The following is a 15,467-nucleotide window of genomic DNA, read 5'->3' on the forward strand; positions in this document are numbered from 1 at the left end:
TAACTTCAATCAGTGCATACAGCAAGCTGAATATGAATTTCAGGCAATGGCAACACGTCAAGATACACGAATAATAGGGAAGCTCAGAGCAAATTCAGGCATCGTTTTGCCCTCTTGATAGACCAGGAAGTTCAAATGAAGTTTCTTTTTTACGATTCTGTTTACTTATTTATTTTTTGAGACAGAGTGTCACTCTGGCCCGGCTGGGGTGCAGTGGTGCCATCTCAGCTTACTGCAATGTCTGCCTCATGGGTTCAAGTGATTCTCCTGCCTCAGCCTCCTGAACATCTGGGATTGCAGGCGTCCACCACCATGCCAGGATAATTTTTGTATTTTTAGTAGAGACAGGATTTCGCCATGTTGGCCAGGCTGGTCTCGAACTCCTGACCTCAAGTGATCCAACCACCATGGCCTCCCAAAGTGCTGGGATTACAGGCATGAGCCACCGCTCCTGGCCCGTCTTTTTTACTATTCTTTATAGTTTCTGAGAAAAGTCTTTGGTTCCCGTTCATTATTTTTTAAATGGGTACATGAAACATTTTATGTCTCCTTCTTCCAAAAAGAAAATAATTAATTAAGTTGCTCTTTATATATGATTATTAGAGGGGAGCATCAGGGCCTTTACTAAAAACAAAACATAAAACCTTACCTGTCCCTGCTGAAGGGGTTCCCTGCTGTACACCAGACATTCGCATGATCACGGAGCTCACCTCAAGGCTCTCCTAATTCCCAGCATCTCTGATGGCCTCGACTGCCTCTCTTCTTGTTCTGATCATAAACATCTCCAGCTCTTGGATTACGTCGGGCAACATAACAGGAGGCACTGAATTCTCTCTGCTTTTTAGAACCTAGCCCAAAGCAAGCTTTTTTGTGGTTAAGCCAAAAGCGAAACTGGAGAGGGAAAGCTGAGGGTACAATAAGAGGATTAAAGATTAGCTATGACACATGGCTTGGAAATTAACCTTTAACCAAACATCTTATAAATAACGCCAGCGCAGCTTCTCCTGTGAATGTGAAGAGATCCTGGGGTCTTGGAGAGGCAGAAGTCACAGCCAGCCAAAAAGTTTGAAAAAGCAAAGGCAGAAACGGCATCAGGAGAGACAGAGATGTGAAGGAGGGAAGGAGCAGGAGAGCAGGAAGGAAACGCAGGAGGAGGGAGCAGCAGCTCCTTTGAACACAGAGGAGCATCTGTTTGCTGTTAAAATCAGTCTCCCTCGGCACCCTGAACGATGGATATAATATTTGGCAGGAATAGGAAAGAACAGCTGGAGCCTGTGAGGGCCAAAGTGACAGGTGAGCATTCTGATAAACACTGGGCTCTTTCTTCTGTTTATTTTATTTTATTTATTATTTTTTTGAGGCAGAGTCTCGCTCTGTCACCCAGGCTGGAGTCCAGTGGGGTGGTCTTGGCCCACTGCAACCTCTGCCTCCCGAGTTCAAACCATCCTCCCACTTCAGCCTCCCAAGTAGCTGAGATCACAAGCGCCCACCACCAAGCCCAGCTAATCTGTGTATTTTTAGTAGAGACGGGGTTTCAGCATGTTGGCCAGGCTGGTCTCGAACTCCTGGCCTCAAGTGATCCGCCTCTCTCCGCCTCCCTCCGCCTCCGAAAGTGCTAGGATTACAGGGGTGAGCCACTGCACCTGGCTTCTTCCTTATGTCTAGATGGACACTTTTTTTCCTGATTATATAATACTAATTGTAAATTACTTTTGGAAAGTCCAGAAAACCCTACAGAGAGGGGATACATTTTCTGTGAAAATGGTGTGCTTTTACACATTATAACTCTGTTTCCAAAGGGAGGAGAGTCAGTCTCACTGTTTCCAGGAAAAAAGCTTTGGAATGCCCCAGTGGGTGCATATACAACGGGATTAATCTGCGAACTGCTGCCTGTCTCAGATGCATGATGTATTTGTGCAAATGTATGCATTCTAAATTAGTTTCAAAATGCTTAGAGGGGCGTACATGAGCTCCCACGCGTGCACATCCACCATGCACACTTGCAGGGGATTGCAGTCTGATGTGATTTTCTGTCAGAACTCACAGGTGTCAGCACCTGTAGAGCCTATAGGAGTAGGACTTTCTATCCTTTAGAGGCCCTGTGTCTCACTTCATCTTTTGTATCTCTTGCTTTTTCCTCCTCGAACCATCTTGTTTGTTCTCTAAAGGACAGTTCCTGGTTCTGGACTCCCAGGTCCCCAGAGTGGTACTCGCTCAGTTTTTTTTTTGTTTTTTTTTTTTTTGAGACGGAGTCTCGATCTGCCGCCCAGGCTGGAGTGCAGTGGCCGGATCTCAGCTCACTGCAAGCTCCGCCTCCCGGGTTCACGCCATTCTCCTGCCTCAGCCTCCTGAGTAGCTGAGACTACAGGCGCCCGCCACCTCGCCCGGCTAGGGTTTTTTTGTAATTTTTAGTAGAGATGGGGTTTCACCGTGTTAGCCAGGATGGTCTGGATCTCCTGACCTCGTGATCCGCCCGTCTCGGCCTCCCAAAGTGCTGGGATTACAGGCTTGAGCCACCGCGCCTGGCCTCGCTCAGTTTTAAGAACAGCTGAGTCAGCTCAGGCCCGCAGACATTTTCATCTGCTAGATGGACTTCAGTTGCTCATAAGGAGAGGACAACTGTGAGTGATTTTTGTGAGAACACCAGATTGAAGCTTTTCAACTGAGCAATTGCCTTGGGAGTCTTTTGAAAGAAAAGAAACAGCTTTTATGTATATTTTTTCCTGTTTACAAAGGTAAGGCACAATCTATAGCTATCAATCTGTATATACATATATAGCTGTATGTATATTATATATAAATTAATTAGGAGTGCAATTGAAAACATGGAAGGAAATAAAATCAGTTGTATTTCCAATCTCTTAAACACTATTAATATTTGGGTATATTTCCTTTAACTTTTTAAAACATAGCTAGATGAATCGATAGATAACTTTACTATATTTGTAAATACTTTTTGCAAAAGCAAATGTATACCGTTAAATTTATTTTTCTCAGTCTGACTTTCATCTGTACATTTTTTATGTTTTAAAAGGACACCCAAGGCCAGGCGCAGTGGCTCATGCCTGTAGTCCCAGTACTCTGGGAGGCCAAGGAGGGTGGATCGCTTGAAACCAGGAGTTTGAGACCAGCCTGGCTAATATGGCGAAACTCCTCTCTACTAAAAACACACAAATTAGCAAGGCATGGTGGCACGCACCTGTAGTCCCAGCTACTCAGGAGGTTGAGGCAGAATGGCTTGAACCCCAGAGGCAGAGGTTGCAATGAGCTGAGATAGTGCCACAGCACTCTGGTCTTGGCAAAAGAGTGAGACCCTGTCTCAAAAAAATACGTAAATAAATAAAAAACAGGCACCCCAACCTGGCCAACCTGGTATGGTAAAACCCTGTCTCTACTATTTGGTTGGTGCACAAATAATCACGGTTTTTGCCATTACTTTCAATGTATTTTATTTGAAATGTTGTTTTAAATAAAAACACAAGAATTAGCCAGGCGTGGTGGTGCATATCTGTAAACCCAGCTCCTCAGGAGACTGGGCTTGAGAATCGCTTGAACCCAGGAGGCGGAGGTTGCAGTGAGTCAAGATCGCGCCACCGCACTCCAGCCTGAGTGACAGAGTGAGACTTTGTCTCAAAAAAAAAAAAAAAAAAGGCACCTATGATACCTACCTTTTCCTGCCCTGGAATGTTATGAATATTTTGTACCTTTTACACCTCATGTTTAATGACTGTATGAAATCATTGGAAATGTTAGAAAACACGAATTCTAGAACATGAGAGGCTGAATGAGCCCCAAAGATCAGCAGCAGTTCTCAAAGGGGTGTCCCCGGACCTGCAGCGTAAGCACCACCTGGACACTGGGTAGAAATAATCATCCTTGGGCCCCACCCAGACCCATGGCATCAGACACTCTGGGGGTGGAGCTCAGCAAGCTGTGTGTTCACAAGCCTTCTGTGATTCCAAGGGTGAGAACCATTCCTCCACATCAAGCCTCCCTATTGACAGATGAGAAACTGAGGCAGAAGAACAGTGACTTGCCAAGGCCAGGCAGCTTACAGAGAACAGACCGCCTCACCCTCCGTCCAGGCCTGGGTTGAGCCTAATCAGTTGGTAACATCCAGGGGCAGACAGCTAGCTAAAAACTGTGCCTGGGTTGACGCATCCATGCAGGGAACACATGCAAAGGTTCTGGCTTTGTAACTGGCTGTGCCAGCACACATGTGTTCTGAGACCTCTTTGGCAACTTAAGCATTTCCTGCCTCAGTGTTCTTTTCTGTCTGATGAATGTAGCCTGGCACCTCCCACACAGGGTTGCTGCAATGATTAAGTGGTTTAATCCACCTAGAACACAGTGGCTGGTGTGTGAATGTGTATAAATTTTCTTGTCCTATCTAGGGCTTTAATTATATTCTCAGATGCCTCTCTCCCTGCTCTGTCTCAAGCCTGCCCCCTCTCCTGTGCCCTGGGTGCCTGTGCCTGGCGCCACGATTATGTAGGTGCCCAAGGCAAGAGACTTGACTGTCCTTTTTTTTTTTTTTTTTTGAGACGGAGTTTCACTCTTGTCGCCCAGGTTGGAGTGCAATGGCACAATCTCAGCTCACTGCAATCTCCACCTCCTGGGTTCAAGCGATTCTCCTGCCTCAGCCTCCCAAGTAGTTGGGATTACAGGTGCCCACCACCACGCCCAGCTAATTTTCGTATTTTTAGTAGAGACGGGGTTTCACCATGTTGGCCAGGCTAGTCTCAAACTCCTGACCTCAAGTGATACACCCGCCTTGGCCTCCCCCTCGTGCTGGGATTACAGGCGTGAGCCACCGCGCTGGCCTCAGCTGTCATTTTTCAGTGTTCCACTCCACATCCTCCCATACTTAATCAAATAGAGGCCCATCAGTTCTGTGTCTTCCATTTATCTTTGTTCATCCATTTCTCTCCATCCCTGTGGAATCCCCGGGTCCTCTCTCTAGTCTTCCTGCCTCTCTCAGGGAATTTCCCAGTCCACACCACGGGCAGAGAGAACCTTCGAAGCTCCAAGATCCTATTCCATTTATATCAGGGGTCCCCGACCCTCGAGCCGTGGACCAGTACCAGTCTGTAGCCTGTTAGGAACCGGGCCGCACATTATTACCACCTGAGTTCTGCCTCCTCTCAGTTCGGTGGCATTAGATTCTCATAGAAGTGAAAACCCTACTGTGAGCGTGAACCCGGTTGTGAACGCGCATGTGAGGGATCTAGGTTGTGCGCTCCTATGAGAATTGACCCCCCAACCCCACCGTCCATGGAAAAATTACCTTCCACAAAACCAGTCCCTGGGGCCAAAAAGTCTGGGGACTGCTGATCTATATGGAATCCAGAACAGGCAAATCCATAGGGAAATAGATGGGTGCCTGCCAGGGGCTGGGGGTAAGGGCAGAAGAGGTATAGCTAATGCATAAGGGGGATGTCTTTTTGGAGTGATGGAATGTTCTGGAATTAGGTGATGGTTGCACAACATTGTGAATTCACTAGAACTCCCTGAGCTGTACACTTTAAAATGATGTTTTATCTCAATTTTTTTTAATTGCAGAAAAAATCTGGTCCTGTCCTTCCCTATTATAACCATCAAATGTGCCCCATTCTTCTGAGGATTAGACCAGGACCCTTAGCGTGATCCTGCTGACCTTTGTCCTCTGGACCCTGTTATTTCTGCAGTTTCATTGCTCACAATTTTCTTGCTTGAAAATGATGGTCCAGTCTTACTAAACAGCTTGCCCGTCTCCTGGTCTTGATCATTCATTCATTCATTCATTCGTTTATTTATGAGATGGAGGTTTGCTCTGTCACCCAGGCTGGAGTGCAGTGGCGTGATCTCAGCTCACTGCAACCTTCCACTTCCGGGTTTCAGCAATTCTCCTGCCTCAGCCTCCAGAGTGGTTGGGATTACAGGCACCTGTCATCACACCTGGCTAATTTTTGTATTTTTGGTGTGGGCGGGGTTCCAGACCTCAGCCTCACCTCCCAAAGTACTGGGATTACAGGCATGCCTCACAGTGCCCGGCCTCCTGGTTTTGATCTTCTTGTTCTGGGTTCCTCCAGAGGCAAGAATTCAAGACTAAGTGGTTTATTTGGCACGTGATCCCAAGAAACATCAGGAGGAACTCAGGGAAAAAGAGAGAAGGAAACCAATAAATGGGGCATTGTTGAGCCATTGGCTGCTGAGGCCATTGGAGCTAAATCCCCTGGGCGTGGTGTAAAACACGCCTCTCATGTTCCCAACTGAGGGCAAGGCAATGGTGGGATTTGTCCCCAAATTCTGCATCCATCACTGGGTGAGAGCAGCTTCCAGGGCATTACCTCTCCGAGGTGCTTCCCGCTCTTCCTGCCTGTAGGCAAAGCCTGGCCCACCCGCAGTCAGAACCAAGAACTCAGGCAGGGAGCTGCAGGCATTTGCAGAAAGCCGCCTGCAGGAAGAGAGGAACTCTGAGGAGACTTGGGTGTAGGCACCAACAGCTTCAGCTGCAGCACCCTGTCTCTACAGCAGGGCTGTACCCTAGAAAGAGAACCCATGCCACACCTGCACTTTAAAATTTTCTAGTAGAAACATTGGAAAAAGTCAAAAGAAACAGGTGAAATTATTTCAATGGTATATTTTATTTAACACAACAAATCCAAGATATTATCAGTTCAACATGAAATCAATATTTTAAAAATTGCTAATGAGATGGTTCACTTTTGTTCGTACTAAGTCTTTGAAATCTGGTGTATATTTCATTCTTATAGCACATGTCATTTCAGACCAACCACATTTCAAGTGCTGATAGATATCATATTGGACAGTACAGCTCTAGAATGTTCTTTCCTTTTGCCTTTGTGAGGCAAATACCTACTCTTCCTCAAGACTTAGCCAGGTTGCCTCCTCCAGGAAGCCGACCACACCCTCCTGCTCTTAGCCCACCCCAGGGTGGGATTCTGTTTCACACAGAACCTTTTGCTATGTCTGTAGCATTGCCCTTTTTTTTTTTTTTTTTTTTTTTTTTAATTTTTTGAGACAAGGTCTTGCTCTGTTGTCCAGGCTGGAGTGGAGTGATGTGATCACTGCAGCCTCGAGCTCCCAGGCTCAAGCGATCCTCCCACTCAACCTCCCAAGCAGCTGGAACTACAGGCGTATGCCACCACAATGAGTTATGGTTTTTTTTGTTTTTTGTTTTTTGTTTTTTGGTGTGGGGAGGGGGGCGTTTTTTGTTTTTTTTTTTTTTTTGAGATAGAGTTTCGATCTTGTTGCCCAGGTTGGAGTGCAGTGGCACAATCTCAGCTCACTGTAACCTCTGCCTCCCGGGTTCAAGTGATTCTCCTGCTTCAGCCTCCTGAGTAGCTAGGATTATAGGCACCCACCATGATGCCCAGCTAATTTTTTGAATTTTTAGTAGAGGTGGGATTTCATCATGTTGGCCAGGCTGGTCTTGAACTCCTGACCTCAGGTGATCCACCCACCTCGGCCTCTCAAAGTGCTGGGATTATACGCGTGAGCCACCGCGCCTAGCCTGTTTTTACCCTAAATCCACACATTTATTCTTTATTATTTTTTGAGGCAGAGTTTCACTCTTGTTGTCCAGGCTGGAGTGCAATGGCACAATCTCAGCTTACTGCAACCTCCACCTCCTGGGTTCAAGCGATTCTCCTGCCTCAGCCTGCCGAGTAGCTGGGATTACAGGCGCCTGCCACCACACCTGGCTAACTTTTTGTGGTTTTAGTAGAAATGGGGTTTCACCATGTTAGCCAGGCTGATCTTGAACTCCTGACCTCAGGTGATCTACCCACCTAGGCCTCCCAAAGTGCTGGGATTACAGGCGTGAGCCACCGCACCCGACTCTGAGCTACATTTTTTATTTTTTGTAGAGACAGTGTCTCACTTTGTTGCACAGGCTAGTCTTGAGCCCCTGGCTTCAAGTGATACTCCTATCTCAGCCTCCCAAGGTGCAGGGATTACAGGTGTGAGCCAACGCACAACCAGCATTGCCTCGACCACAGTGGATCTTGGGTGTCTGTTTATTCATCTGTCTCCTTAATGGTCAGTGGGCAATTTGAGGACAGGGACATTGTCTCCATCCGCCCAACATATTATACATTTTCTGGAAACGACTGTAGAGTAAACGAACAGATGCAAGGAGTGGTACTGGGACTACAAGTCTCCAATTCCTTTCCTTGAACATTTCTTCCAGTATTTTGGTTTGCAGGTGGAAACAGGAAACTAAACATTCTCTCTTTTCACAGGCAAGATTCCAGCATGGCTGCAGGGAACCCTGCTCCGCAATGGGCCTGGGATGCACACGGTGGGGGAGTCCAGATACAACCATTGGTTCGACGGCCTTGCCCTGCTTCACAGCTTCACCATCAGAGACGGTGAGAACACCCAGGAGTGTGCTGCCACTGCTGCAGCAAAGGACCCCAAATGCAGTGCCTTAAAACAGCACACATTTATTCTTTTAGGGATTGGAGGTCAGAAGTCTAAATTGGGTCTCACTGAACTGAAATCAAGGTGTTCACAGGGCCACATTCAGTCCTGGAGGCTCTAGGAAAAAAATCCATGTTCTTCCCTTTTCTATCTTCTAGAAGCTGCATTCCTTGGCTTGTGGCTCCATCTCTGTCTTTTTTTTTTTTTTTTTTTTCCTGAGATGGTGTTTTGTGCTCTTGCTGCCCAAGCTGGAGTGCAATGGTACAATCTCGACTCACTGCAACCTCCATCTCCTGGGTTCAAGTGATTCTCCTGCCTCAGTCTCCTGAATAGCTGGGATTACAGGCATGTGCCACCACATCCAGCTAATTTTTGTATTTTTAGTAGAGACGGGATTTCGCCATGTTGGCCAGGCTGGTCTTGAACTCCTGACATCAGATGATCTGCCCACCTCGGCCTCCCAAAGTTCTGGGATTACAGGCATGAGCCACTGCGCCCGGCCTCCATCTCTATCTTTCAAGTAGCAGCAGAGCATCTTGTCTTGCAATTTCTCTGACTCTTTCCATCCTCACACCTCCTCCTCTGACTGACTTTCCTTCCTCCCTCTTATAAGGACCTTTGTGATTACATTGAATCCACTCATAATCTCTGGATAATCTCCCATCTCAAAATCCTTAATCACATCTACAAAGTCCATTTTGCTACGTCAAGTCACATATTCAACGGGTTGTAGGGATTTGGATGTGGAGATCTTTGTGACGGGTACATTATTCAGCCAACCACAAGCACAGACTTTCCTAAAAAGGAGGCCAAGGTTCTCTTTCAAATAGTTAATCTTGCAAAATAATATACATCCTCAATCAGGTAGGCAAGAGCAGGTGGAATAGTACAGGAATCAGACATGCCTAAAGTTGACACAGGAAATGGACAGAGCTGGTGGCCCGGCGCGGTGGCTCATGCCTGTAATTCCAGCACTTTGGGAGGCTGAGGCAGGCAGATCACTCAAGGTCAGGAGTTTCAGACCAACCTGGCCAACATAGCGAAATCCCATCTGTACTAAAAATACAAAAATTAGCTGGTCATAGTGGCACACATCTGTAATCCCAGCTACTAGGGAGGCTGAGGCCCGAGAATCGCTTGTCATCCCATCTACTAGGGAGCAGAGGTTGCAGTGAGCTGAAATTGTGCCACTGCACTCCAGCCTGGGAGACAGAGTCAGACTTTGTCTCAAAAAAAAAAAAAAGAAAAGAAGAGTACAGAGCTGGAAAGAGCAAAGCTTCATATATCGCCCATTAAGCAAGAGAGAGCCAGACCCCTTATACAACAAGCCGAGGGGTCTCCCCGAGTGGAAAGGGAAATGGCTAAATACAGGCATCACATACGGCAAATTCTGAGTTCAGGTGTCTGGCTCATGAGGTGGAATGTAAATTCTTTGCTGTTGACCACTGAGCCAGTTTATGCCATAAAATCATGAACTGAGTTCTTACAGAGGTCCAGGATGGATTTAGAGGGCTCTGGGTCACACAGTGGACAGATTTGTGTCCAAACACTCCAGACTTTGCAAAATTTTTCTTTAATTTCTGTGTTCTGATATGGGCAAACTGTGATCATGTTAAGTCTCTCAGCCTCAGTTTCTTCATCAGTAAAATGAGCTTGTTCATCCTTCCTTGGAGAACTGTTGGGATCATTGAAAGTACTGGACGTTCTAGCAAGGGCCTGACACCTGGTAGATGCTTAATAGATTAAAAACCACCATTGACCAGGCACAGTGGCTCATGCCTGTAATACCAACACCTTGAGAGGCGGAGGCAGGAGTGTCGCTTGAGCCCAGGAGTTCCAGACCAATCTGTGCAACCTAATGAGACCCCATTTCTATTTTATTTTATTTTTTATTTTTATTTTTATTTATGTTTTTCAGACAAGAGTTTCGCTCTTGTTGCCCAGGCTGGTGTGCAATGGTGCAATCTCTGCTCACCACAGCCTCCACCTCCTGGATTCAAGCAATTCTCCTGCCTAAGCCTCCCAAGTAGCTGGGATTACAGGGATGCGCCACCACACCCAGCTAATTTTGTATTTTTAGTAGAGACAGGGTTTCTCCATGTTGGTCAGGCTGTTCTCAAACTTCCAACCTCAGGTGATCCGCCCACCTTGGCCTCCCAAAGTTCTGGAGTTACAGGCATGAGCCACTGCACCCTTCCGATCCCATTTCTATTTTAATTTATAAAAAAAGAATAATCAATTAAACATAAAAATAAAACCCACCATCACCATCTCTGGGTTTGAATCCCAGCTCCACCATCCTAGCTAACATGCATCTAAACTGTATAACTTTGGCCAAGGTAATGACCCTGTCTGTGTCTCAGTCTCCTCCTCTGTAAAATGGACATATTGGTAGTATTCCTCATAGAGTTGCTATGAGATCTAAATGAATGTGTAAAGAGCTCTGTGTTATGTCTCGCACACAGTACCTGCTCAATAAGCATTTGCTCTTAATTTCATATAGCTATTGGCCAGGCACGATGGCTCACACCTGTACTCCCAGCACTTTGGGAGGCCGAGGCGGGTGGATCACCTGAGGTCAGGAATTCGAGACCAGCCCGGCCAACATGGTGAAACCCCGTCTCTACTAAAAATACAAAAAATTAGCTGAGTGTGGTGGTGAGTGCCTGTAATCCCAGCTACTCCGGAGGCTGAGACAGGAGAATCACTTGAACTTGGGAGGCAGAGGGTGCAGTGAGCTGAGATCGTGCCATTGCACTCCAGCCTGGGCAACAAGAGTGAGGCTTCCTCTCAAAAAAAAAAAAAAATTATATAACTATTAATTTATTTTGAGCTAGTCAGCAATTATTTTTTGAATGCGTATTCTATGCCAGTGAGTTGCTCTAACATTTACACATGAATAGAGACACCATGGATGAAAGGCGCGCGCGCTCCAAGTTTGCAATACCTTGCAGATTTTACTGTGACTCAGCTACAGAATGGGTGGTTCCATATTTTGCTGATAGCACTAAACCTTAACGATTCGTTTCTTTTCTAAACAGAAGTTCCCGATGATTCTTGGAAATAAATAGTGTTCTGGATGAGGAACACAGAAGGTAAATGCACCAGTGGTGCCCGGGCGCGGTGGCTCATGCCTGGAATCCCAGCACTTTGGGAGGCCGAGGTGGGCAGATCACCTGAAGTCAGGAGTTCAAGACCAGCCTGGCCAACGTGGTGAAACCTTATCTCTACTAAAAATATATAAATTAGCCAGATGTGGTGGCAGGTACCTGTAATCCCAGCTGCTCGGGAGGCTGAGACAGGATAGTTGTTTGAACTCGGGAGGCAGAGGCTGCGATGAGCTGAGTTCACGCCACCGCACTCCAGCGTGGGTGACACAGTGAGACTCCGTCTCAAAAAACAAAGCACCAGTGGCTTTCCTTCCATGAGGCATTGCTTCTCCAGGCTGCCAGCTCCTCCATGGTCTCTTTCTTTCTTTCCTTTTTTTTTTTTTTTTTGAGACAGAGTCTTGCTCTGTCACCCAGGCTGGAGTGCAGTGGCACGATCTCAGCTCACTGCAACCTCCACCTCCCGGGTTCACGCCATTCTCCTGCCTCAGCCTCCCGAGTAGCTGGGACTACAGGCACCCACCACCACACCCAGCTAATTTTTTTGATTTTTAGTAGAGATGGGTTTTCACCGCGTTAGCCAGGATCGTCTCGATCTCCTGACCTCGTGATCTGCCCGCTTTGGCCTCCCAAAGTGCTGGGATTACAGGCATGAGCCACTGCATCAGGCCCCGGCTAGGTTTTTTTGTATTTTCACTAGAGACAGGGTTTCATCATGTTGGCCAGGCTGGTCTCGAACTCCTAACCTCAGGTGATTCACCAGCCTGGGCCTCCCAAAGTGCTGGGATTACAGGCGTGAGTCACCACTGCACCAGGCCGAGTCAGTTTTATTAATAATCTGGAATTAGCTGGGAAACCCAGGAATTACGCCCAATGATTTGCTTTCCCTCCATCTTTCTCTTAGACCTAAGCTGGCGTCTGAGGGTTCATGCCCCGTTCTGCTTGGCAAGCATCATTTTGCCAATCTCTGGCATAGGGTGGGAAGGCCCAGAGTCTGGGGAGCCTGCCTGAATTGTTGTAGCTTCATCATCTAGCATGGGGCCTGGCCCAGAGGGGCACTTAGAAACTGTATATGGAGCTGAGATGGTACAGCGAGGCAGTCGTTGTTTTTGCAGACAGAGGCAATACTTTCCCAATAAAACTCTTCAATATTTACTACAAAGAGGGTTTGCTGGGCCCTGCCGCAAGTGTTTCATGCCCATCCACAACTCAGCCCTCCCTGTCACTCCTGAGGAGCAGAGCCTGGGGACTACCACAATTTTAGAGATGAGGAACTAAGTCCCAGAGAGGCCAAGTCACTTACCCAGAAGCACACAGCTAAGAGTTGGTAAAGATCAGATATAAACGCAATACTCTCTAGCTTCAGAATCCCAAGTCCTAACCATTGTGCAATTCAGCCCTGTTCCCCCTTCCCACTAGCTCCTGCCTCCCCGTCTCTCCAGCCCAATCCTCTCAGCGCTGCCAGCTTGCCAATGCTAGTGTGGCACAGCCTGGCCTCATCTAACCTCTCCTCTAGGACTGTCCGTGGCACCCCATGGTCTAACAGTGGGAAGATACACCAGAAATGTTCAGTTCCATTCTAGCGGATTCAGAAGAGAACACATGGGGAAGTTGGGGTCCCTGATATGCTGAAAACACAAAGCCAATAACTCTCAAAAGTTGGTTTGTGTGCCTCCTTTCTCAATGAAGCTTTTTGTTTTTGCTTTCATTTTTTTTTTTTTTTTAGATGGAGTCTCACTCTGTTGCCTAGGCTGGAGTGCAGTGGCACGATCTCAGCTCACTGCAGTCTCTGCCTCCCAGGTTCAAGTGATTCTCATGCCTCAGCCTCCCGAGTAGCTGGGATTACAGGCATGAGCCACCATGCCCGGCTAATTTTTGTGTTTTTAGTAGAGATAGGGTCTTGCTATGTTCTCCAGGTCGGTCTCGAACTCCTGACCTCAGGTGATCCACTCGCCTGGGCCTTCAGAAGTGCCGGGATGACAAGTGTGAACCACCGCACCCGGCCTTTCAGTAAAGCTTTGAATCCTGAAAGCTGCACAGGGCTTGAGTGCGTCATAGTCCTAAAAGATAGAGACAGTGTTGGTGTTTGTAACACTCTTCCCAGGTGACCCCGAGCCCGCTGAGGTTTGACAATCCCTCTGCAATGAGCCTCCAGCCTGGCTGCCCAGGCCTAACCAAGACCATGTTATTAATACTCATAATCAAAAGAACCATGGGCTAGTGAACAGCCTTTGGTAATTTTTTTAAAGCACCCAGGTGATTCCAGTGTAGACGCGGGTTAGGTGCTTAAGACCAAACATCTAACTTAGAGAAAAGACTTTGGAGCAAGAAACAAAAAGACAGAAAATAGCTTGTGGCCTTCAGCAGAGGCCACCAGAAGTGAATGCTCTAAAAAAAAAAAAAACAACAAAGAGGGGACCAGAGGTTGTGGTTCACGCCTATAATCCCAGCACTTTGGGAGGCTGAGGTGGGAGGATCCCTTGAGCCGAGGAGTTTAAGACAAGCCTGGGTAATATAGTGAGACCTGGTCTCTACCTAAAAATAAAAAAATTGGCCAGGCATGGCGGTGCACACCTATAGTCCCAGCATCTCAGGAGACTGAGGCAGGAGGATCATTTGAGCCTTGGAGGCAGAGGCTGCAGTGAGCTGAGATCACACCACTGCACTGCATCCTGGGTGACAGAGTGAGAACTTATCTAAAAAAAATTTTTAAATAAAAACATTTCAAAAATATCGAAGATGTGAGCCAAAAAAGCAGAGTACAGAGGGAGAAGCTGGGTGAAGGGTACAAGAACACTCCTTTCTGTACATCTAAAATTATTTCAAAAAAAAATTTTTATAAAGCAGGCATAGAGATTTATAAAGCAGGCATAGAGTGATTTCAAGTCTCCCTCATTTATGATATTTGTTAATTTTCCAATAAAATTAATGGGCAAAGTAATTGTCCCACCAGGATTGGAACATTGGAAAGTTTGCTTTTATATACACACACACACACACGTGTGTGTGCGTGTGCGTGTGTGTATGTATATATATATCTTCCCTTCTTCCCCAAAATGTCAAACTTGACCTAGTTCTAGAAGATCCCAGGCAGGAACACGTCTGTTTGCGTATGTCCCTTCAGAAGGAATGTGGCTAATTGGGCTCTCCCGAAAGCAGGCTGCTAGGGAATGCATGCAGGCTCCTTCTTTAATCTCAACCTCAAAGTCCAGGGTCAGCCTTGAGTAATGCCAGACACACATTTTCCTGTGGTCACCAGGCACTCCATGCTCTGGGGCTGGCTGTTTATAGGAAATGGGCAGCCTGTCCACCAACCAGCCTGGGTGTTTTTTCTTTTCTTTCTTCTTTCTTCTTTCTCTTTCCTTCCTTCCTTCCCTCCCTCCTTCCTTCCTTCTTTCTTTCTATTTTTTTTGAGATGAAGTCTCGCTCTGTCACCCAGGCTGGATTGCAGTGGTGTGATCTCAGCTCACTGCATCCTCTACCTCCCAGGCTCAGTTCTCCTGCCTCAGCCTCCCAAGTGGCTGGGATTGCAGACGCTCGCCACCATGCCTAGCTAATTTTTATATTTTCAGTAGAGACGGGGTTTCACCATGTTGGTCAGTCTGGTCTTGAACTCCTGACCTTAGGTGATTCACCTGCCTCGGCCTCCCAAAGTGCTGGGGTTATAGGCATGAGCCACAGCACCCAGTCAATATTTCAAGTGAACAGAATTCAACATTTTGGGTCAAGCACCTTAGCCAATGCCTTGTGGGTGGTGACTCCCAGCAAGAGTAACCAGTGAAAGGCAGGCTGGCTCAAGGGGGAGATCAGGGTAGCCTTAAGTGGGCCTCTGTCTCCGTGCAGCATGTAGCTGAGGACCAGTGAGCATGTGTGGCCTTGCTCACCCGCAGGTGAGTCCGCCTGCCACCCGGATTTTCTTGGACAATGCAGTTT

At 47.1% G+C, this 15,467-nt stretch overlaps 1 protein-coding gene across 1 annotated transcript in view; it reads left to right on the top strand.

The window, feature by feature from the left end:
- The first annotated feature begins 903 nt into the window (after positions 1-903).
- BCO1 (beta-carotene oxygenase 1) overlaps positions 904-15,467 on the top strand; it is a 51,843-nt gene continuing 37,279 nt past the window's right edge. The window contains exons 1-2 of the mRNA XM_033219123.1: positions 904-1,293; positions 8,247-8,375. Coding sequence (XP_033075014.1) covers positions 1,230-1,293; positions 8,247-8,375 — 193 coding nt within the window. The 5' untranslated portion in view covers positions 904-1,229. The remainder of the gene's footprint in view (positions 1,294-8,246; positions 8,376-15,467) is intronic.

Source organism: Trachypithecus francoisi, unplaced genomic scaffold (assembly GCF_009764315.1).
Source record: "Trachypithecus francoisi isolate TF-2019V2 unplaced genomic scaffold, Tfra_2.0 Lachesis_group10, whole genome shotgun sequence".
NCBI lineage: Eukaryota > Metazoa > Chordata > Mammalia > Primates > Cercopithecidae > Trachypithecus > Trachypithecus francoisi.